General features: G+C 39.4%; 1 protein-coding gene across 1 annotated transcript in view; it reads left to right on the top strand.

The window, feature by feature from the left end:
- The window catches only part of LOC121941708 (voltage-dependent T-type calcium channel subunit alpha-1I-like), a 215496-nt gene that overhangs the window by 55192 nt on the left and 134175 nt on the right, over positions 1-26129 (top strand). Inside the window, exon 4 of the mRNA XM_042484560.1 lies at positions 16146-16243. Coding sequence (XP_042340494.1) covers positions 16146-16243 — 98 coding nt within the window. The remainder of the gene's footprint in view (positions 1-16145; positions 16244-26129) is intronic.

Genomic DNA, 26129 nt, shown 5'->3' with positions numbered 1-26129 from the left:
ATACTTCAGTGTTCATTCTCATGAAGGTGACGTCTCAAAAAGGCTTTGAGTGAATTTCTTCAAATTTGGTACAAATGGCCACTTAGACTGAAAGGTGAACTCATTAGATATTGGTGATCAAAAGTCAAGGTCACAATGACCTTGCATTTGTTTTCATTGTCTTGAATGCAGTATCTTAAGAATGCCTTAAGAGTTTTCTCAAATTTGGCATAAACATCCACTTGGGCTCAAGAATGAACTGATAAGAAGTTGGTGCTCAAACAACTGAGGTCACTTTTCGCCTCATACAAAATGTTTTTTGGCCATAATTTTGAGAACTCAAATGCTAATTTACACAAAAATTCACACAGATATCTCATGGGATGTAATGATAAAGTGATGACATTATACATCCAAAGGTCAACTTCAACACTATAACTCAGGAACAGAAAGGGTGACATTTGGTCAGATACCGAATTGTTGACACTTGGGAGCCCACCTTGAAACTCTCCTGATTGTATAGATCTTTTGTGCTGCGGCAGCAAAGATGTGTGTGAAGCATCGGTGTTTTCACAGACATAGATGTGTGCTGTAAGTGTAACTTGACTGGTTTGCAGAGGCATACCACCCCTAGGCTGTAATTCTAGTTTTCCATGTACTAGAAACAGCGTGTGCCTCCTTCGTTGCCCTTTCCCACTTTCCACTATCCATTTCAGCTCACTTCACAGTCATTTTTTTGCCCTTGGTTCTTATTTTTCTCCCTCAAAGTGTCTCTGCTTCAGAAATGTTTGTATAACTGGAACCTGCCCCCTCATGATCCTCGTGTATTGTATCCTTGTGTTTGTATGTGCATGACTGCAAACTGTGTATTTAAACATTTTTTGTGTGTATCCTTTTGTGACAGTCTGTCATCAGGGGTAGTTTTGGAGAGGCTATCTGTGAGTGCAGGCCCAGCTTTACACCTCCTCTCTCAGGATCCATTCATTCCTCAGCTCCTCCTCCCTCCCCTCACGCCCTCTATCTGTCTCCAACACTCAGCAGAGGGAGCGGCAGAGGAGGTAAAGACATGCCGATGTGTTGAGCAAGCCTGAATGAAAAATACTAGCAATATAGCGGAGACAGGAAGGGACATCAAAGCGTATTAATGGAGAAATGTCAAGGCTCATAAATTTACACATTTTAAGCTCTAAATGCGCTCTTATCAAACCCATTGTAGGAATGACAACCAGGACTGTGTCCTCTGCCGCTCAGGCTGTTGCTCGCTCACATCGACTGTTGCTCTGAGTATTATCCATGTTAGCAGAACCACCACTGTTCAATGGGCAATCTGAGCCAGATAATTGCTAGCTGTTGCTTGCCACCATTGTAACAGCCATAGATGCTGGTTGTGTGATTGGCTCCTGATGGGCTATGCTGCTCAGAAGTTCAGCTGCTGAGCGGTTCACCACAGTGGCAAATGATCCCGTGTCCCACAGATAATTTTATTCTTGCCAGGAAGACAAAGTCTTTTGTTAGTCATTAAGGCAGACTTAAAGCAAGTCCCTAAGGCAGACAGCGTTGCCAGCTTTTACAGCCACTTCAGATCTTGTTACATGATTTAAAGAGAACATTGTTCAGTGCAGTTTGTAATGGGGTTCCCGTATGCTTTGGACAGCTCAGAATGTGGTGCTGTTCCAGAAAATAAGGAGTATGAGAAAGCTCTGAGGAACCACTGATTATGCTTTTGAAAGAAATAAATATTCAAAATAACTAAAGAGACATTCTCTTAAAAACAAATCAGAACAATTAACCCAAAAGAACGTGTTTCTTTCAATACATTATTACAATCCATGTATACTAAAAATGAGGGCCGCATAACTAGGATTTCAATGATTAACATATAGTTGTCAGCTGTTAAGTTTAATCTCCGGCGAACTTGGTAATGGGTAATGGGTAATGGGTTAATCGATTTTTATTAATCGATAATAAATTCTCTGGTTCCTGTCTCATAAATGTGAATAATTTTAGGTTTCTTTAATCCTCCATAACAGTTAACCGGAAACCTTTGGATTTTCGACAAAACATGACATTTGAGGACATCATCTTGGGCTTTTGAAAACACTGATAGACATTTTTCACAATTTTCTGACATTTAAATGGACCAAACAAGTAAATCGATCAACCAAGAAACCAATTGACAGACTAACAGACTATGAAAATGAGCATTAGTTTCATCCTCACTTAATAATGCTTGTAGGTTTAATTTGTTTTTCAGTCCCTCTTCCAGCTTCCATTTTCATAGATTTTAGACGTTCTTAACGCAATGTAAAATGAACTCCAACTAATTTTGGTTTAATGTGTCTCTGAAAATTTTATTTATATATATATATATATATATAAAGTAGCAAAAGAGAGAGATAAACTTTTTGTTGAATTGTTGGCAGATAACTAAATGTAAACAAAGCAAAAGAAAACATTGGGATGGTGAAAATGTCTCTTGTTTCTGTGTGGAGTGTGAGTATGAAGTCATGTTGTTGAGATTGTACCCTTTTCTGAAGAAATGTGCGTGTCTGTCTGTGTATGGCATTGTGTCTCTGTGTAGGTAATTGACTTTTTTTATATGTGCCATCTGTTTTCTCTTTGTCCTGATACTGTTTTCATGTGTATATGCACTCAATTCTCTCTACTCAATGTGCATTCCTTCATATATGGAACATATGCATGCAGTGTATATCTTAACCATCTCCCCCTTGCATTGTGAGCTGCCAAAACTTACACTGGAGAGGAGAGCAGATGGGAGACCATAATTGATCTGGAGTCTGCACTGGCAGAACTATATTTACATATATATCAAATAATCTCCCCCTCTGTTGACAGAAATAAGTGCTGCCCGCTCATACAGTTTTCTGAAACATTGGCTGGAGGTAATTGTGTTCTTGGATGAGGTTGAAAATAACAACTCATTTTCCATTGTGATTAAAGGTTCATTTCAATGTTTATTGCAAAGAACCGCCTACTTCATATATTCATTATTTACAAGGCAACGATGACACTAATGTGTCATCTGCATACTTGATGATCTTGTAACAATGATTCGTTAAATTTCCAGCATAACATTCAATTGTAATTGGGGATAAAACTGTTTCAGAGATAACCAAAGTTTTTGTCAGCTTGAGTTTGTACAATTTACACAAATGAATCCAAGTTTTCACAACAAAAGTAGGACTGTGGGAACATTTTTGTGGTTCTACGAACCCCCTTTTTTGTTGCCTCACCACGAGAACTAGGAACAATTGTAATTCTTAGAACACCATTTTGAGGGACTGTCAGCTCCTATTTCAGAGTAGCTACTCCCTTAGCACAGAAGGAACATTGAGTTTGTATGCTGACTGGTCAAACGCATGAGCCAATACAGCATTGTCGAAAAAAAAAAAACGTTAACCTTGAAAATAAGAGACAACACAAAACACAACCAACAGCTTGTAATGAAGAATGTCATGAAAGAAAGCAGTGGCCCAACCAAGTAAAAGTGGACCAACAATGAATTTCAGAATTTACTAAGAATGTATGCAACAGAGAGCAGAGCATGGCGACATCTCAGAACTGTACCGCTCCAGGAAAAGAGCCAGGGTATTGCCAGACTTTGATTGACAAGACTCCCAGTCCACATTTTGTTGGATTTTGTTAACTTTATATTCAAGTGTGACACTGAGAAGTAACTCCACTTCAGTGTCAGTCCACACATATGATTCTCCCCTGTGATGCGCCATTGTTGCTGTTGTGCCTCTTTCAATAATGACTTCAGGCCTCTGATTGCCCAACGTGCCCTTTACGAGGTTATATCGGCACCTGTTGCTATGGCATGTGCTTGACTTCGCTTGACAGCTTTCAGCTTTCATTTGCCATGTGAACAGCTTAGTAGGAATATTGTCTTTCTTTATATTGGTTAAAAAATTGTAATATTTCTGGTCATGTAAACATATCACTGAGGGGCTGAGCAAACGTCTTAAGTTTAGAGAAGAGAAGAGATGTCTCATGGATTCATTTACTCAGTCTGTCTGCGGTGATTGACAGGTGACCTCTCTGTGTCAGAAAATCAGTTAAATATTGATATGAGTATGAAAAGGAAGTAGGTTAGATTAGATTAGAACATTTAAATTAGATTAATTTATTTATGTGAAGTTCCTTTATGCAGTTATGGAGCAAGATAGCTGATTGTCCCAACACTCTGTGTGACAAGTTGAATTTTATCAGTAAACAATGATGTGGAGTTTCAAATTCTTGCAGTTTTCCAAGCTTGAGAAGCTTGGCAGTTGACCCCAGCCTCGAATCCAAGGGAGGCATTCACATGTAAATGGAAATGCTGTTATCCTTACAAATGCAAATCAGGATAGTAGGGGGAAATTTGACTCACCAATTATCCAGGGGTTACATCTTTTACCAAGGTACTGCATTTCAAGAGAATCTCTGGTATGAGTAGATTAGGCATTGCATAATTTTAGACACAGAAATTCCAGTTTGAATAGATTTGCCGGATATGAGTAAGTATTACTTAACTTAACTTAACTGGTCTGGAGTGCCATAAAAAGATGAACAGAACAGTACCATTTATTTTAACAATTTATTACCAATCCAATGAGAGTCATGATCCTGATTTCACAAGTGAGTAAAATACAAGGGTTGAAAAGCTAGTTATTGTTGTTATAACTTTTCCTGGACTTGGACGCAAGACTTAGAGAGCCCCTAGAGACCATCTGGTCTGTCAATGCTGTGTTACGGCCACAGCACAGCCAAGGCATTTATACATGTAGCTTACGCAACCCTGGTAGAATCACAAAAATGAAGTAAAAATTACCACAAAATCAAGGTTATGAAGACAAGATAAGCACAATCTCATAAGATCGGACGCTTCTGAAACGTCCACGGATACAAAGCCACGTGGAGGACGGAGCAAAACAGCATCGCAGATGTAATGTCATCGACACGCTGCCGGTGAAATCGAGGGGTTAGCACTGAATCTTTATTTATGCTGACCTTTCTGGTCTAGATCCGGCTATACAATGTGTCATGGCAAACCGTCAGCCAGTGATAATCAATCCAGTAGTCTTTTTGTTAATAGAATTTTCCTGTATCGGGCAGTAGGGCATCATTGGAGAGTGTAAAAATAAAAGCCAAGTTGCCAGATAGTTCACACTATAGGCCAGTATCCAAGGATTCAAAACCAAACACTAACCAAGTGTTTTCTCTGATAACTGCTTTGATAGATGAAATGAGAATGATTTAAACTTGTGATCCCACAGGGAGACTCAAGCTTAGCGCCGTCTACCTGTGATATTGAGCAATGTTTTATAGTGTTTGTTTTTCTCTGGTGTCAACCTTCACTTGTTGCTTTTACTTCGGTGGTGCCTTTTCTAATTTAATATGACTCAAATTTCTTATTATCAAAATCAATGACTTGTCCAGTTATGGAACCTACATGGCTGCTAATATAATAGAGGTGAATTCTCTTGGTAGATAAAATGGTTTGCATCAGACTGTAACACACACACACACACTGACAAAACCTTTGAGTCAGTGCACCACTTTCGATTCATATAGCATATGCTGCTACCTCATTGTTTTTTAGTGAATCTACCTTCCTGTCAGCTCTGAGCAGGAATAACTTGTGTTGCTGTAGTGCTGAATCAGACGCTCTATCGTCTAGTCATTACTCTGTAAAAGAGAACAGTCTGCAAGCTCATTGAGAGGGACAAATTCCACTTACTTTTGCTTGGACAGCTGAGAGTTTATTGCTAAAGGAGGATAAAGGAGATTTTGAGTATTTTGTCAATGTCTCATTAAATCCCATATGCCTCCTTGTTTCTCGGGTGTTGACTAACATATGTTTTGAGTCATTTATTTGATAATGCAGTATTCCATAGGTTAAAATGTCCTTTGTCCTCTGCCGAGAGTAAATCTGATCAGACTGAGGAATATAGCTATTTGTGATGAGATAACTGCAATTACTACATACATTATTAAGCTAAATACATTAATAAGATCAATATGAGGGCAGCATTATATAAGACCTGAGAGGTCCATATGATTAAGGGGCATTTATTGGCAAAAATGACAAATAATAATCATAATTATGTTTTCATTTGTTTATAATCACATGGAAATAAGGAGCATTTTGTTTTTGTTAGCTTAGAATCAGTTGTTTTATATCTGAATATGCCACAGGTCCGAGTCCACGGAGTCAACCATGTATTTTCTGCCGTAGCTCAGAATGACAAATTAATCACTAGCTCTAGATAGGCGATAAGGCCACTTTTTGTTGTCCAGTGTTTTTCTCCTACATGCTTATCAAAGATGAGAAATTTCAGTTCTGCAACCTCACAGCTAAATCTTACAGTACAGGGTAGGGTTAGGTCACACGATATAATAACAAGTAATTTACAGTATAAAAAAGTATGACATAAATAAGGTGAGAAAATACAAAAAAAAAAGAAAGAAAAAAAATCAACACGGCCAAGCAAGTACATTATATTATTCGATATTGCACAGATCAGTTTTTCCACATTACATTATGTGAGCACAGTCATATAACTATTAATATACATGGCATGTTCTAATCACAGTTTATATATATATATATATATATATATATATATATATATATATATATTATATTGCACATGATGTCTGGCACTGTGACTGGCAGACCACAAGAAAAACAAGCTGTCGGAAGCAGGCAAACAGAATAACACCACGATGCCAAAGCATGACACCATCTTGGATCAACATCATATGGTGTCACATATTCATAAACCACGCTGCAGAAATATGGCTTGTGCTTGTACTTGTTTTGTCCATAATTGTGTTGGAATATGATGCAAGGCTGCTGCTCTGGTTTTTGAGGTGTTTAAAAATCGCACTTCATTTTGAGAATATATAGATAGAAGTGGAAAATTGCTAATTCTGTGGTGCATTGCTGTACAGTAACAAAGCCAGTTCATCGGTGTGTACTGTACCAATACATTTGCACTGCATATTTAATGCAATGAATCATTTATTAAAGCTTAGTCTTTTGTAAGTATGCATTTGTGCAGTGTGTGTTTGGGTGCACATGTTGTCACGAGCAAATATTCCAATTAGTTTAATTGAAAGATGATGCATGAGGTTACTGAGTTAATGAGGCTGAATAGTTGTTGACACCAAGTGTATAGTAAATGAAGCCTGGGAATCAGTTTGGTATCATATAGCACCAACTGTCTCAACAGATGTGTATTTGTGGCTGATTATTTTCAGATGAAGTCTTAAAGTCATATATAACTTATGTAGAATATACATATTGGTAATTTTTTGCAAGGTTTTTTGGTTTTGTTTTTTTCGGGCAAGTAGTTTTGTTTAGAACAGTCTATTAGTCAGATCAGTCCACTTTCTGTAGACTCTCATATGTCATCTAATTACTTTTTCTCTATAAATATAAGTCTGGCACGGTGTTTAAAAAAAGCACATGCAATGCTTTTAGGAGCCGGATGTTATAAAAATCTTCAGGACTGAGTAATAAAATGTATTTTTATGAACATGATGCGGATTACTACTTCCAGGCTGTCCCTCTGAGCAGTGAATATTTCTCTTACATCTATTTAAATGCCCCCTGGGTGTCATACGTTTACTTTGATGATGAGCAGACGAGAGCACAGAGACAAGGTCAAAACTTCAATTAAGACTTCAGGCCACTCACACTTGAAATGTATTTACCCATAAAAACATGGATTAAATGTTGCTGCAAAGGAAAGAGCCTGCCAGCACAGAGATGTAAATGACATGATTCCTGTTTCATTTTTCTCTTTGGTAATGCAGCAGACTTCTTTGAGGACTACTCAGATATTTTGGGAAGATGCAATCTTCTATAACTAATATGTAAGATTCAGTCATCATAATTTCTGCACTTTCTATAGGTTTAGATGTTGACAGTTCAAGGGACAGTTCACCCTAAGTCAAAAATACACATTTCCATCTTACCTATAATGCTTTCATCAGTTTGGATTTTGTTGGCAGAGATGTTTGTCTTCTCTTCTCTAAAATATAATTCTTGTGTGAGCAGTTTCTCGTGAGAACTATTTTCTTTCCACTGACCTGCACTTGCCAATCATATCACCACACATACGGGAATGTGCATCTACTCGTGTGTAAGAGGCTGATGCTTATGACAGTGCAAGACGTGAACATCAATGACGTCCTCCTCAGCTGAGCTTTGTGTTGCTCATTGAGCTAGCAGTAGATGCATGCTTCTTTCTGCATGATAATATAGTTAGCGGGTGTAGTTTGGTTGAGAGAAGGAAAAAAAAAAAGTTTCTACTTGCTGTTGAGTTTTTCAGGTGTATTTTTAGGCAGCGCTTTGAGCACCACAAGCTGGGAACTAGTTCTATTATATTTGAGAGGAGGAAGGTGTCTCTATAGCTGATATCTCCAACACTCAGCAGCGCACACCAAAACGATCTATACTGTTAACACTACACGTACAAGATAAAATACGTATTTTTGGTTTTGGTGTTGAACTGTTCCTTTAAGACCCGCCATTAAGCATACAACAAAACTATGGTTAGTAACTCATAGCGACTACAACAGCAATTGAGAGCAAGATAAAAGCAAGATAACAATAAAGACACTAGATGAGATAGCAAGATAATAAAAAGGTACTACACAACAAACAGTGTAGTATGGAATTAGCCTAGCTTAGCACAAACACTGTAAGCAGGGGGAAGGCTTAGTGCCATTTTGTAATATCTGTTATCTTTTGGATATCTATGGATATCATTGTGTAACAATGTTGTGCATATACTCACTTAAGTAATCTAGCAACTTTTCAAGCAGTCTATACCTTTGACATTTGTTATGGTAACAGTGGTTACTACCAATGAAGCTTGGTTATCCATTTTCCCTTGGTCCCACTAAATGCACTGAGATAAAACCGATCTTCATTGAACAAGTTTAATAATGAGAGCACATGCTAACAGTTTTACTTTAAACCTGATTATGCCATGTTGGAATTCACCGTGACCTCTCTTCACCATCACATATTTTCATATTTACCTGTTTCAGTGACAAAGAGGGATTTTTCAAAACAGTCCAGTTTACTAGGACTGAGCCCTGCTCGACCATCTACTCTCCTGCTGTGTATTCTCAATACTCAGAGGCATAAATATGACGCGTTAAGAGTCTAACAGGAGGACATGGGTGAGAACATGTGGGAAGAGGGATGGGTAATGTGTCCATAACAGCTTCAGCAGACAGATGGCTTTCATCTTTGACAAGATATTCACATGTCCGTGCATATAACACACACGCTAACACACACACACACACGCACAGGGACATGTGTATGAGTATCAGTGCCCAGCTGGAGGTGTAACAGTAGCTCATTAGAGCTCTGACGCCACACCACACGCTGCAGGAATGTGAGAATGGAAAATAATAGAGGAGGGAAGCGTGCACAGAGGACAAAACAAATAGGGAAGAAATAAAGGGCATGAAGATGTAAAAGGAAAAAAAAGTGGAGCGATAGAGTTTACGCAATAAAGGGGGAGATTTAAGAGAGAGTTTGTGGGGTGGAAAAGTCGGTATAAAGGATAAAAGAGGAGGACGGCAGGGAAAAGGTAAAGAGGGAGATGAGTGCGTCAGAGCTGTTGTAAATTGTTGTAAGTGTGTGTGTGTGTCTGTGTGTGCGCTTCAGACTTGCAAACCACTTCTGGGACAGAAGATCTACTGCATCCATTAATCTCATTTTAATAATTAATGCCATCTTCTCCAGAAGGAGTTTCGCCAGGACTGTGAGACATTTAGTGCTCTCTGGTAATTGCCATATTAGTTTATTCTCGCCTATTATACCAGTGTGCAGCCAGAAGAATGGTCCAAATGTACAATATCTATTTGGCTGCTTATTTTGCTTTCTCCGCTGCCTGGATCACCAATTAAATACCTTTTTGCTAATATGTGCCGCACCTAATGAGACTTAATGCAGATAAATGTTGTCAGTTAGTGCTGGTGAACTATAATGTGTCCGTAAGTGTCGTGTCTGCACGTCTTAGCCACCGTAGCGGATTAACGACCATGCTTCAGAACTTTTATTTATTAATTTGGTTGTGAAACTGAGAGAGTACTTGCTGATTTTCAGGATTCACCATCATTAGCCTGCCTGCGGATGATAAGTTTGTTTCATTTTTTTTTATTGGGTTGATGTCACAGATTGGATTTAATACTATTTACAGGCCTAAATAATTACAAACTACGCATTAAAATATCTTGGCTCATGGATCAACTCAACATTTAATTGAGGCAGGCTCTAGCATGGACAGCTCTGGACTGCAAGGCCAGTAGGTGGAAGTCCAATAGCCCCCGACATACCAAGCTCAGCTTCTTCTCTGTGACCGTAGAGTCCGTTTTACTTTATAGATGAGAACTCTCGACCCTGAATGGAGGATAAAGCAGAATGTTGCATGCAGTACTGAATATCAACCAGGGTGTGCACGTCACCATCAAGAACCTGGAGAGCTGCCGAGGATGAGCGAGAAAATAACACTCAGAAGAATGAGACTTGACGGTCACTGCCAGACACAACGCAAGCTCCCAGCCAGCAAACTGGTGCCTTGGAAGCCAACACATAGACATCGTTCACAAGGACGTCCTACATTAACATGCATGGATGTCCTAAAGAAAGATGTAGTAGCCATATGCACGGAGTATCGAGATGACTGCCGGGGGCCTAGTCTGACAACGACCAAATGATGATGTTGTTGAACTGTACTGCACCTTGTGCATGTTCAGCCGCACTACCGTTGTGGCTCTACAGATGGTAATTTCAATCTGTTTGTTAGTTGTTCTTGTTCAGACTAAAATATTTCAGCATTAATTGAATGGCTTGCTAAACAAATGTGCACTGGAGTACCCCAGAGCTGCATTTTGGGTCCCCTGTTGTACTCCCTTTGCATACATGACTGTGTTGCCACTTTGAGCTCCAATACCATTATCAAGTTTCCTGACAGCAGGGCTGTGATAACATGAAAAGGTCGACCTGAGAGAAGTACTCAATAGTGCTCGGACAACAGCCTACTCATCAAACTAAAGAGATAATAGAAGACTTTAGAGATGAAGCAGCAAAGAAGTTATGCCCCCCCTATTATATCTGTCCTTTGTTAAAAGGGTGGACAGCTTCATGTACTTGGGCGTTGCATACTGACTCAGTGTTGAAAAAAGCAAGTATCCTCTTAAATACTGAGGAATTTCAGAGGAAACATCTCTTCCTGGTATGGTAAAACAGCACCGAGCAGGACCGCAAGGCAAAGAACTGAACATACTTTTGGAGCTGCTCTACTGTGCATAAAGGATGTTTACACCTGGTGCTGCAAAAATAAGCCCAGAAAAATCATTAACGATCCCAACCATCATTATAACTGCCTTTTCTCCCTGTTGATATCTGAGAGAAGGTCACACCAGGCCACCACTGACAGACTCAGGAAGAGCTTCTACCCTCAGTCCAAAAGGATCCTAAATGAGGACCCTGTCTAAGACATCACCCCCATGGACAATATAAATTATGGGTTAAGATTATTAAAATTCAAATAGTAATTAAATGTGTCTTTTTCCTTATTTTTCCATGTAATCTTATCACAGGTCTCCATTTCTCCATTAAAAAAAAGACATTATTTGCATCCAACCGTGATGTTTGAGTGCAGCGTTTGACACTGACTGATGTGAATACAGCTTTTGAAGATGCGCTGAGCCATAGCGAAATAATTAAAACTGTTGGGAGCACAATGTCCATTTGATTGAAATTAAAGCAAAAAACATGAGAGTGCTGTGAGGAGAGATTCCAAGCGGATGAACCTTTGTCCAATGTACTAACTTTAATGTGCACTCTAATGAGTCCTGGATTCTCAAATCTCTGGGAGGAGAAAACATAAAGTGCAAGTTCAACTTTCAATCAGAAAAACACCTCGTTTCCTCTACTGTTTGAATTTGAGTCATCATACGGGTTAATATTTAAATGCAGGAATATCAGCAAGTAATACATGTGTCAATTTGCACTGATAAACAACCTTATCAAATATTGATTGTGGTCATTTGCGAAAGTAAACTTCAATTTGGCTTTCAGTATTTTTCACTCAACACTACAGATGCACTTATAAATCTTGTGTAGCATTTCCAAGTCTGACCCTTACATCTCCCCATCTCCGACATTCAAAGCCCCCCCCGCCTCCTCCAACCAGCAGGGAAACCCTGGGAAAAACTCTCCCACTGTTCCACTCTGCTGGCTCCTGAGAGAATATTTCATAATGCCATCTTGTGACAGTACTTTTTGGGGGTAAAGTAAGCAGCAGCGACAGAGCAGCTCCCACAAGAGAAGACACGCTAGACAGAGAAAACCCAAAACAAGAGTGAGGATTTTAAAGAACCATTTAAAAATCCACATTCCTCCCTCTAAGGCCGCCCAGGAACAGAGCTAATCTAGTTCCTTCTTTTTGTGAAGCTGTTTGGTTAGAGTGCAGCCCTAACTCAAACACAGACAGACACTAAATTTAGTCTGACTCGTGTGTGTGTGTGTGTGTGTGTGTGTGCGCGCGCGTGTGCGTGCGTGTCTGAGAGTGATGGCCTGTACTGTAAGAGTGTGTGTGGGTTCACAGCTTACGTAACTACACTCTTCAGGAGCGTGCATGTGACTTGTGGTGTAAGTGTGTATTGGTGTGAGAACGTGTGTGTGTGTGTGTATCCTCTGCAATCTGATTTGACAGACCTTTGTGAGAGCTCACTGTCTGCCCCGAGCACTTTATCCACTTTGTGTGTGTGTGTGTGTGTGTGTGTGTCTGTGTGTGTGCGGTTTTTGTATTTGGGTGTGATACTGAGGTTATCTGTCTGTACATCTGCTCAGTGTTAAAAAAACTAGGATGTAGCGTTGATAATGTTTTCAGTGTGTGTATTACTGCACTGTGTGTATAACTGATTGTGTCTTTGCATCTGTGTGTGTGTGTGTGTGTGTGTGTGTGTTCCTGTGTATCTTGTTTTGTGCACAAGTATAATCGTTTGTGTTTGTGTTGTATCTGCGTTGATGTGGTCAAAATGAGCTGTCTTATCTAAAATTGCTGCACAAAATTGCTCAAAATGACAGATCCGTATTGAGACCCGCACCTCACACATAAACACACACACACTCACATAGAGACATGTCCTTTTAACCCGCTGCAACACACTGATTAAAAAAATAACTGTTGCAACTTTGTCGTGCAGTTTTATTGAACAGTTTTATTGTACGCTCAGTCCAGTTCATTTTGTCCTAAAGCTCACACTACCAGCCAAACCATTACCGCATATCTTCCCTTCCACACATACATACAAACACATTAATATTTCCTATGGTGTGCCATTACCCTGTACCTACTGACTGACATCTGTTTCATTTTGGAAAATAAAGTTGCTCTTGTATCTGCCTCTTCTTTCATAATGTTGTTAACTAAAAATAAATAAATAAACAAATTGCCGTTTGAACAATCCATTCACTAGAATAAACAGTTGCCATTGTATACTTCTGCAAACTACACATTTTTAACATTTTTTTTCTTTTTATTACACTTAAACAAGGATGTGGTCAACGTGTGGTTATGTTTATGCACAAACATCAAGTGGTTATGGTTGGCATGATCTCAGCTGGAAATGCTGCCATGACTTGCTAAAAAGCAACCAGTGTTGTTTGCTTGTTTGGATCAGTGGTCTGCTGGTTGGTAGTCGTGTCACTTAGACTGATGACAAAGTAAGCTCATATTCTTAGTGTCTTTAGAAATGTTGATGTGATATGTAAGAAATGTACAACTGTATCGTCATGCACCTATACTTTATTTCTTTCTTTCAAAAATGGACAGTTTAATTTCATTGGTGTTAACATTCAAACATTTCCCACTCTTCATATTCTGTTTTGCCATTATACCACCTCTCTTTCCACCTGTGCTTTGGCTTAAACTCCCAAATACGACTCACTTTTTTCTTCCTTTTGTGTGGAAACAGATGATGTGTCCACCCTGTTTTCTGCTCCCATCATAGAAAACTATCTGTCAGATTAGATTACGGTCACACACTGAGAAACCGACCTCAGTGAACACACACAGATATGGCCGTACCGAGGTTTTCTGCGAACTCCGACCTTACTTTTCATGGTCGGCATGTTTTACTAGCACAGTTTTGTCTGATTTGTTGGGGAGCTGTAGCAGAATCGGGGCCCCGCTGGCTCCTGTCACCACCAAGGTTACGGTAATACGCCAGCAAGAGGGGAGATTCATATTTCATGGCTCACTGAGTTGGATCCACGACTTACGGATGCTTTGAAGCATATGCAGAGGTTTGGTCACTGAACTGAGGTTTGGTCGCTGGACTGCAAGGGATAAAGCAAACTGTTTTGTTAAGGAGTTTCACCTTTGAGCTTATGTTGGAGCACAGTGCAGCTGCAGGTTTAAACTCTTAAACTTTTGCCAGGTCACATTTTTCCAGCTTCAGAATATGGTACACCTCTCTTCTTCCAATACGACATTCAGTTGAAGTTAGCAGTGCCTTTATTTTCTCAAAATCCTGGCAGAAGTTTGAAATAGCCATGTGTTTCTTTTTTTTTCAATCTCCTGAGTCTTTACTTATTCATGTTTTTTAACTTTGAAACCTCTTAGGATTTCAAAGTGTGAAACTCCCTCCAGAACACAACGAAACTGGAGGATTTTTATGTTTCTGTCGGTTTCACTGTTATTTTTCTGTCAAAAAATGTCTAAAGACTCCTCTCCAGGTGCGTAGGTCGAAAGGTCGAAAGTGAATAATTGGCTGGGGCTTTTAAACTCTTGAAAACTCACCTGGTAGGATCTCCAAGCGCGTATTGAAATGAGCTTGTTATTATCGAGCGCTGGAATATCTTGGCGTATTTGTGTGAAATACCCAAAACTTGCCAGAGTTTTTTGTACTTTTCTTTTTCCCATGTCTTGACAACTCTGTACCCCCCGTCTTTGCCTGAGAGCTTTCTTCCATTCAGCCAGCTATATGCATATTGCTCTCCTGTCTCTGTCTCTTCTCCTAACGTTGTAATTATCTCCAACACTTGATAAAACCCTCAGGCTCACTCCCTCACCCTCTCTCAATCTCGCTTTATTGCCATCGTTATATTGCACTTAATCATCCCTTGGTGCTTCATTCTCGTTGGTTTCTGATCTATCCTTCCTCGTCTCAGGAGTTCTTCGTCTCCTGTCATCCTTGTTTCCTCCCCTCTCTCTGCCTATGCTCTCGCTCCTTCTCTGCACTCTCACCATCTCTCTTTTTGCCATTCTCCAGGCAAAGTATGTTTTCCCTGTAATGAATTTGCCAGAAATAGGTCAAATAGCAAACTCCCTGCTTCCCTTCTCTGTCTCCATTATTCCACACCAAGTTTTACTTCAAGTTTGTTTATTCCCTCCACCTCCGATCCCTGCATCTTCACAAGGCTCTGCTTTCATCGCAGATGGTTGCGGGTTTAATCTCACGCCTCTCACACTTGTGCACGCCTGCCTACTGACAGGATACACTTTGATGCCTTCACTTCATGTGCTAAAAGGTATATCCAGTTTCAGGGATGCTGGAAGTCTACTGCACTTACTCACACATACTTTGACATCTTCCTCCATCTGTGTCAAAATGATGCTTTTAATGCCAGTGGAGCACTCTGTAACTTTGCCATGTAAAGCGATACACCTACACACATTAATATTCATGTTTATCTGTAAACGAATCGATGCTTGTGTTGTTTCACACTGTGTTTCAAAACAGAGGCAGACAGTTTTCTTTTGCAAGTTAATGTTGCAAAGTCTATCGCTGACCCCTGTTTCTTCCAATGTCTTGCTTTATTAGGTGCACAAATTCCAGCTCATTAATTCATATTAGACTCTGAACAGCAGGACCCCAACTGTGCAAGGGTGTGTTTGCTTCTGTTTAAGCTTATTATTTGAAACAAACACGTAGGGAGGAGTACATTAAATCAACATGACTCGGAAGTTGAGATGAAATATGCTCCTGCATGATGATCACATAGTTAAAGTGTTTGTCTTTTTGCATTCGCTTAGCTTTTAATTTTCTTTGATACCACTAGTAAACTTGTTTCCAATTTTTTTTCAATGTATTTTTTATATTTTGTGTGTGTTTTCCAGGATGGTTGAATACTCATTGGACCTGCAGAACGTCAACTTCACCGCCATCAGAACAGTGAGGGTACTGCGACCTCTCAAAGCAATTAACAGGGTGCCAAGTAAGTCATGACATCACTTCACAGACTGGGTCCTCCTGTTTCTAAAGTAATGCAATGCATCATAATGAAATCCTAAGCCAAAAGCAGAGTGAACTTTGGCTGCTTGCACATGATAGACAGCTTTAGCTGCATGTTTATCACTGAGTAAGGCAAAGAGTTGGTGCCAAGATTATGACGTCATCAATGTTTTCCTTCTGTTCAAGCAAGAACTGTGAAGTATTGAGGAAAAAGACCTATTATACATCCGAAAACTGAGTGATGAAAGGATGTTCATTAATGTAATGCTGTCTGTGGCTCTCATTCAGCACCATGGACAGCTGCCTGCCAGAGCAGTAAGAGTGTGGTGGCTCAGTTGCTCTCCGAGGTGCTGAACATGAGTCATTGAGCCAGAAATACCTCAACTGTGAACACATTCAGATTAGATGACAATAAGCTATACTTATTACTTGCTGGAGAGAGTGGGATGAAGCTTTGTACTGATTACAGTAGAGCTGTAGAGACTTTTAACCAGAGCAGTGTACAACTAATCAAAGTTTATTTGATGGACCCTCTGATTTGTGAAAACACTGTTTTATTTAACAATATAATGAACAATACTATGGTATGTCGGCCCATTCCATGACACAAAATGAAATATTTATTTCCTGCCATACCTTACCTTGTTTTCTCATTAGTAAAAAAAATAAGATAGGTCAAGTTTATTTGTATAGCACATTTCAACGACAAGGGAAATTTCAGCACATACAATGAGCCAATATCAAAAGACACAAATAACTGGATTTAAAGAGAGAATAAAAATGAAGATTGCAGTAAGTTAAAAATAATAATGATGATTAAACAGAAGAAAACTTACACTTTTGTCTTTTAGGATTAAACACTTCCATTTTCACAGGAAATGTTCAGTTTTTATTTGTTAGATGCATACAGTCTTTTTCAAAATAGATGAACGATGTTGGAAGAACACCTCCTATTTATAGTAATATCTTTGTGCAACAAAAGCATGTGGTTAGGTTTGGAAAAACACATCATGGTTTGCCTTAACATTCATACAGGAAGCAAACCGCAAACTTCCAGGTGAAAATCCTCTGTTTTTTGTAACCAATCCAGTGCCCCTCCCCCGTGCCCCACAGGGATTTTCCGGCTCTATTATGTTGTTAACGGTGCATTTCAAACTGGCGCTGTCCAGCAGCGTATCATACTGCTACAAGTGCTGTACCGCCAACTGACAACATATCATACTGCTGTGTAAGCTGCTGTCTGCAGCATATATCGCAGCAAAAGGTGGCTTTTAGCCACCATTTGGCCTGACACTGAAATCACTGACCAAGCTGCGGTAATTGATGAGTTAGTAATGGGAATGGGTTGGAATGTGTTTATAGATAATGTGACGACCTTTACCCTAGGAGAACACGGGCAGTAACCAAATCTTTTACAAACATGGGACCAAAATGGCATATAAGGGTCACACAATAGCAAATGCAGTTGACTATCCCTTACCCTTCTCCTTAATCATGTGAGCAGTGCCTGATATGAAGGATTTAGAAAGCTAGATTGTTAATAAATACTGTGAAAATACATTACCAATACATTTTCTGTTTTCTTACATTCCATGACTGTCACCCAACACACTTTCATGATGGCAGATTCTCTCATGCGGGGTAGTTTGTATTTTAGTTATGGCCAATATCACACAATATCGGCTGGTTGGACACAGCAACAATCAGTGTCTCCTCTTCACGTACTTTTTTGCTATTGGTTGTGGCTGCAACTTTGCAGGTCAAAGTTCACCAATGGAAATAAGTTTTTTTCAATGGAAGCAAATGTTTTATTTGCCCCTTTGCCTTCACTGAATGGAAGTAGATGGGAAGTCAATATAAACCCAATAAAATTGCATAAAAAGGGAGCAACTATGGCATTGCAGTCTCTAAGGCCAAAATAACAATCAGAAACCCACACAAACTAGCAAATCAGATCTTTCTTGATAGACAGGAGCAAACAGAAAGATGAGCTCCCTGACGAGCCACAAAACAGGTGAAAAGGTGGAGCAAAGATAAAAGGCTGAGATACCCTTCAAGGCTTAGAAAATGAACAAAATTCAGTGGCAAACAGAAATGTCACTTTCCTGGGAGTTTGTTCCAGATAAGTGGTGCATAAAAACGAAATGCTAACTAAAAGCAAACCTGTCCCAGGCGATCTGAGAGGTCTAAAAGGTTCATAATTTAGCAGCAGAAGATACTGAAGGTAAATGTATAATTAAACACAGAAAAACACAAATGGATTTAGCCATTACATCAGATTGAGTCTATCCTAGATGAAGTTACAACATTCAGTGGTTACTGGTTTGATTTGACCGCCATGGCATCAAAGAGAGCTTTGTAAGTGGCAGCAGACGGTGTGCAAAAGGCTAATGTCATAACGAGAATGTGGCTGTGTGTTCGTATATTGTAGTGGCCTGGAGTCACTCATTTCCCATTTCATACTGGGAATCAGCTTGTCTGTGCATATTTCTTTTATTTGCCCACAATGCAAGCTTTTCCAAACTTTACTTCCCTAAATTTCACACTGAACCTCAGTCTCAAATATGTAAACAAATCAGGATGTGCACATGGAAAGGAAACTAGTTTGATCCGCTTGCAAGTTGCCCTGGAAAAAGATCTGTATGCAGTACTAGAACTTTCTTTTAAGTGACTTAATTATCTTAAGTTTAGTAATGCTTTTGTCAGTATCTGCGATGCAGGCATTGTAGAAATAAGAGAAAAAGTAGTGTGAGCTGGAGATTTTGTTTTTGTAATTAGGGAGACATCTAAGGATATTGTACTGTATCTCCAGAGAGTTTTATTCCACAAGCTCCACGCTGACGACTGTGCAGACATTTTGTCTCTCAACAGTAGCTATGGCCTGTGAGGTCACCTTGGTCCATTAATTCAGCTTTTCATCACTTTACCTGTTTTCTATAGTAGAGGAGAATAATAAATGAACAAAAGAACAGTACAGACACTCAGACATTTACAGACTATTTTCTTTACAATGTAGCCTCTCAAATATGGATGGTGATGCAATTTAAAGTTAAAGTTTAAAGTTTTAATATTTTTTGTATAGTGGGGAAAAACAGGTGCCATTTGCTAAGATCCAAATCCCTGTATTATTTATTTATTTATTTTTTATCTTTATTCCGGTGCTTTTAAATATCTTGGGGTTTTTTTTAAAATAATATCTGTGCATGGAAACTACAAAATGGTGAAACTCAAGGACTTTGAGCGCCACAAGCGGAGTGTCATCTAGTTCCATTATATTGGAGAGCAGGCAGACATCTCTGTGGCCAATGTCTCCAACACTCGGCAACTCACACCGGAATATTCTAGACTGATAAATAGCACCGCGGGTAAGAGGAAAAATGTGAATTTTTGATTTTAAGTTTCCCTTTTCATATTTGGCTGTGAAAAGTGCTGAATTATCTAATATAGATTTAATTCTTAGTATCTTGGGATTCTTTTTAGGACCTCAGAAGTAATATATTTCTGTTTATTTGTTTTAAAATTCTATCAACAAAACACTGATCAGGTAAGTCAGTATTTTTAAGGGCATGGTACTTCCTCTTTCAATCATTCCATGTACATTTTCAGTTAAAAATAGACACTAAATTGATTGAAAACAGTTTTTTTGCGTGACTGTTAGACTGTGCTTTGTTGTGCACACCTCCACCTTGCTCACAGATGCCTCCTGGTATTGTTTGTGAAACAACAAATGCTGCAGTATTGATACGGTGCCATGCCATTATTCATTCTGGATCAAATGGGCCGCATAAAAGCAGCACCATTGTAGCTGCAGCACCATACGTGTCGAAACAAATCTGGCTGCCAAAAGCAGCCCAAATGCCTCGTTGTCTTGCCTGTGATTATGTAATTTTAATTGTGTACCTGTTGTTTCTACGAGCTGGCCCGGTGGTTGCAGTTCCAGGTGCAGTTGTGCTTTTGGGCAAATTGATTTGTCTCATGTTTCAGACACAGACAGACATCTGCACAAAAATAAAACTGGAACGAGTAAAATTATAACTGGGTGGTCACATTTCATCTCCGTTCAGCCAGCATATTGTACACTGTGAGCTGCACAAGAAGGAAACAAATTCCCCGGTACACAAAGTGCACAGGGCTATTTAAATTCCTAAAAAGCAATTTGACTCACCCTGAGCTGTTCTGATTTGAACAAAATCTCCTCAGCTCCCAAACCCATCACTGAAGCGATGCTTAGACGTTGTGAAGTGTGTTTCTGAGAGTGCCGCTTAGTCTCTGTCCTTTTTGATGGGAATAATCAGAGCTTTGCTTCCACTTGCTTTTGTGCTTTATGTGTCTAAATTGCACCTAGCAGGCAATAATTTTAAGAAGCTATGAGTACTCTCTAAGTCGGATATGCTGGTGCTTGAAGTTAATGTTGTTTTGCTTCCTTCATGAGTATAATTGCTAAACCTCCCACTGCTCATAAATCTGCAACATAAACTATCCGAGCAATTTAGTTCTTTCTTCTCTGAAAGCAGGTGGAGCGAATTTGTTGTTCACAGGGATGCTGATTTCTTTATTTGCCATCATTTATATAAAATATGTATGAGCATGCATATATGGAGAGCACTTAAACATGTATGCTTTTACGGGGAGACCATTGATGTACCCCGACTCAGTGACGTTATGATCATATCCAATGATCAGTCTGCCACCAGTCTTTGTCCATTCTACCCCTCTGTCTGTCTCCCTTTCTTTCTTTTTGTCCATCTGTATGTCACGCTATTGAAATAGTTTGAGGTCAAACAAGAGTAGGAGAGAGAGCTGTCCCTCTTTCCTCCAACTCTGTGTCTGCCCCTTCCACTGTTTTTACATCAGCCTGCAGAGTTAAACTGTAGGATGAGTAGATTTAAAAGGAAGGATCAGAAATGAACTGTGACCATAAGAATCATAGTATTCAAATCAACAGCTTTGGTCGTTTTTACAGATGCATTCAAATGACCTGTTTTCACTTTATTGACAGGTGACCTCTTGTCCTCGCATCATAAATAAACGATGACTGTCCTCCCTCTGTCACTTTGATTAATCATGATGCCAATCCTATAACCTTAAGAGTGGCTATGACCTTTTTCCAACTCTTACAAGGGTAGTTTGGGTTGCCTTAAAAAACCCTGGTTATTAGTGACACCTCTCCCTGAGAGCTTTAAGAAAACTGCAGTCATCAACCTATTGAGCAACTGTGCATCGCCCAAAACAGTGATGTGACACAAGTCTGAATGTCAACTGACATGATGGAGATAGAAAATAAATTAGCCTACTGGCACATTCAGAACAATGACACTATCTTTAATTTTCCAATATTTGAGTTGGAGCAGTGGCTTCATGATGCTAAGTAGCTTACCATTTACAGATTACTTCATCAGATAACATTACAAAGCAACCAACAGCAGATCAATGCTGCCTGCCAATACAGGTTTTGCTGTGTTAGGCAGTTACACTGCAATATAAACAATTTGTTTTAATTTTTAAAAAGTCGGTGTGTAGGCTGCAAAAAAAAAAATTAAGTTGACTAAATCTGAGAAATCAAGTTGAGGTTATTTTTAATGATTCGACTTGTTTTCTCACATTCAGTCAACCAAAAAAATTAAGACGGCTCACACACTAGCTTTTTTATGTTAAAACAAACTGTTTAGCAATGCATCCGCATTATCAAGCAACTTAATGTAGCTAATATTAGCCAACTAAAACCACAATATAGCAATATATTTCACATGTCAGTGTTTCGTGAATGATGTTTTCCAGCACTTGGGTCACTGAATTTATTACATGAGGCATTAAATTTGATAGATTTACTGTTAGACAAGAATCACCTAGCACAATTTGGTTCCGGCAACATTTTGGGAGGAGAGCAAATGGCAGCTCTGAAAATAGACTGCGGTCTATCTTCAGAGCTGCCATTTGCAAACCCCACCATTAACAGTGTTCATCTCTGAGCTGCTGCTGCAAAATGTATATCACAGAAAATAGGGCATGCGAGGACTCTGATGTTGTGTAACTTCAGGTAGTATCGCACACTGTTGGTGCTTGTAGCTAAGCTCAGTGGCAGGTCACACGGGAACACATACTTTCACCAAAATTTGGATTTTCCTACAAAACTCGTCCATAGAAATCAGTCCATAGTCTGTCAAAGGCAACTGAGAAAGTCAAGGAAGGTCTCAGTTTTTAAGTGGTGTTACAATGCGTTCACTAGTGGGCACAAAAAAGTGATTAATACCTTTAAAAAGTTACATAAAGAATCTTTAACTCAAACAGACCTTAACAGTAGAAGTGGCGAATGTGAAAACTTCCATGAATAACAGTTTGCATCAGTCATATGGTTAGAAGGCAAACAACCTATTTTTTGTTTTGGTGTGATGAGTTGTGCTCAACAGAGGCCATGCGAAACTAAACTTTCCTAACTCAGCACTCCTCAGTGTAACAAAGCAAATAAGCAACAGCAATCATTCCACAAAATGTTCCACTCTGTAGGTATTGCATTGTAGAAGTTTATGTTTCAAACTTTCATTACATCCCTAATGGCTAGCAGTGTTTTTGTGCAAGATGGACTCAATTTGCCATTGAATGGGTTACACAGCTCTCTGTTGGGAGGATAAACAAACAAGTCATTCGAGACTAAACCATGTTTACAGCTGTAATCTGGGACTTTAATGAGCGGAGGTGACTTTTCTTTTCACTGAGCCTCCTTTTGACATTAAAAATGCCAATGTGTTGTATTGGCTTATCTTTTACAGAGCTTAGGAACACACTAGAAAAGAGGCAGTATAAGAAAGTCCCAAAGCACGTAATACAACAGAGAGGATAAAAGTACATCCACTTGCACGAGATTGATGCTTTCTTTGTGGTTTATTCAGCAACATTTCAATAAGGGGACTCTGAATTTGGGTTAAGGAGACATAAAAGAGAAAAAGAAGCAGGTGAGAAGGGAAAAGAGGAGACAGGAAGAGAGACAAACGAGGGAGGGAAGCAGGGATTATCCAGTTCCATGAAGGATAGAGGAAGATGGACGAGAAGAAGAGAGGGATGATGAGAGGAGAGATGCAGGGGGACTCAGATGAGCAGGCTATTACGATGATGGATAGAGCCGAGGAGACACATGCAAGGGATGGAGAGATATAGAGATAAAACGAACGAGGGCCAGATAGGACCGGAAAGTGGGAGATCAGATTAAAAAAATGAGATGATTATATCTTTGTGAAAAGGAAAAGGCGATGCAACCATTGCACTTGTGTTTTTGTTATTTTTTATATTGATATATAAATGGTGGATTGACAAGCATATCACAACACTCATTCATACACACATAAGCACTCACTGTAATATATGAACTGCTAGTGGCTGAAGCATAATCCCAATGTTGCAATTTCCCTCAAAACCTGAGTACAAGAAGATGTTGAAACACACACACACACACACACACACACACACACACACACACACACACACACCACTTGAAGCCCTTTTGGTCCAATGTACTGTACCTTCAAGACATTTGCAGTAATTGGGAGGCTTCCATGTGCCAGCCATTGGTGCAGACAAATCTGAGGCTCATGTTTGAGACTTTGGCAGCCTACTTTTCTGAAAGCTTCATCTTAGGTTTTACCTTTGGCTGGTGACGCCTTCTATCCTTCTTTCTAAGTTAGCCAGAAGCTCTTACAGCTGTTTGCAGAGAAAGCAAAAGAAATTGCATCTTACAAAATCTGTATGTAAGGGGATATTGGAGGTTTCTTTGTAGTACAATGCACGCCCATTGGCGATGTTCAGTGCAGATGCAGAGAGCAGTGATGCTCGTATTTAGCGAGGGAAAAAGTAAAGGTGAAGAGGTTGCGGTGGTAGATGAGCACTTGCCACCCTTCATGTTGGAGAATCAGAGTGAGTGTTTCTGGAACAACTTCTCCAAGGTGCATGGAGAAGGGAGATGAATCAAAGGTGTAGAAACCCCAGCGACATTTGCAGGATGTAAAACAACTTTATTAAAAGACTGATGCATTTGGCTTGTAGCCTCGATGACCCTGATGGCCGCCCCAAGTGCACTGGTCGTTTTGTAAAGTTGCTTTGTACACCACAACTTTAATGTTAGAGACAGAAGTTTGTTTCCTGTCACAGTCAAGCTGTTAATGTTGCTTTTTATTTACTATTTATTTATTTACCAGAGACAGTGCTCATTAATCAACATCTCAGATTCCACCTCTATGTAAACGTGCCAGATTTTCAAGGTGGAGAGAGACCGCGGCTTTTACAGCTAAATTCAGCCAGTATAAACCCCAGTGCTGAGTGAAGGTCTCTCCCAAAACCACTGCTGCAATACCACAAAAAACAGCATGTGTGGACTCTGCTGCTGTGTGTGCCAGTCATTTGTTGAAGTTGGTAGACTCCATTTTGGTTCGCTAATGTGAGACACTTTGAGTGCGGTAGTTGGACTAAGTGTCAAGGCACTTACCTCAGTGTAAATGTGCCAGATTTTGCTAATGAGCTAATTTTCATCTGTAGTCCCTGGGAATGTTATTGCGAATTAGTGGCCTTATGTTATTAACGCAGCGCTCCCTAAAACTCACAATACAATAGAATGGAACATAATGAAATACAATACAAACACACAATACAAAAGTAGCAAATGAAAAAAAATGACAGTATAAAGAACAATTACAGTATAAAGACAGTGTCAGATATGAGGTAGTATGATAACTCATGATTGCAAGTTTGTTTTCTTAAGCCATCTCTTATGTGTACGTTTAAGGGTTAGGTAATTAGTGCTCTGTCTCTCTTAATTCAGTAGGTGGACTATTTCAGTGGTGGGTAGCTCTGACCGAGAACAGTTTGCCCAAATTTGCAACGTTTGTATTGTATAACAAATCCCCCTCTGGTAGCATCTGAAAAATGTTTCTGAAAGTTAAATAGTTTGTACGTTTGTACTACATGGCAATGGTAATAGCAATTGGCCTTTTGGTTAGGTATTTTTAGTGTCTGTTTGTTAAGGAGCTCTGTTGCTTTCAGCGCGATCATGCATGCTAGTGACAGATTTTGTTTGCAGCTTGTTATTTGTTTTTTGCAAGTACATAAAGAACTGTGTCATACCAAAGTTGACGCAGTTCTTTATGTACTTGCAAAACATTGGCACACGAAAGGCTGGTCATTATGATACAGGTGGAACAAAATTGGGTTCAGTATTAATACCTGAGGAACACCAATGTTACAATTAAACTATGTTAATTGAGTTTTGCCAGACTTTGGTCTGCGTTTGTTAGATATGAGTCCATTTATTTATCAGTTCTTGTAGTCATGTAAGATCAGCTTGAGGGTTGGCTTCGTCTATGGTGGTCGATGGTTGAGCCAAACTGAAACGTCTTTACAACTAGTTGATGAGTTGCCTGGTAATTGTGTTCACAGATATTTGTCTGCCATAACCATCAAGTATGGTTTAAATGTAGCTTGTTGTAAACATAGGCTGTAACCACAATCTTTCCCCAACCCTTACTTTAGGCCATTTTTGCCACAGATATTTTGACATGTTGTAGTGTGTCCCAGTTAGCCATTATAGTGTGACAGTGAGCTTGTATGAGCAATGTAAGTACTCTGAGACTGAAGCAGATAAATGGAATTTTGGCATTAGTGTGGCTGTAAAAAAAAAAGAAAAAAGTTTATGCCTTGGCAATAAACAGTGTATCCCAACACAGCGTCTGTATTGTTAGTTGATAGGGTCATCCTGGAAAGCATAACAACTTTCTTGAACTGGTATGGAATGGCACTCCTGTGCTTTATAAAATATTAATAGGGCAATTGTTAATTATATAAATATAAAAATGTCAAATTATTTACTAGACCGCCAGCCAAAGTGG

Source organism: Plectropomus leopardus, chromosome 4, assembly GCF_008729295.1.
Source record: "Plectropomus leopardus isolate mb chromosome 4, YSFRI_Pleo_2.0, whole genome shotgun sequence".
Lineage (NCBI taxonomy): Eukaryota > Metazoa > Chordata > Actinopteri > Perciformes > Serranidae > Plectropomus > Plectropomus leopardus.
This window is presented reverse-complemented; position numbering and strand designations above follow the sequence as displayed.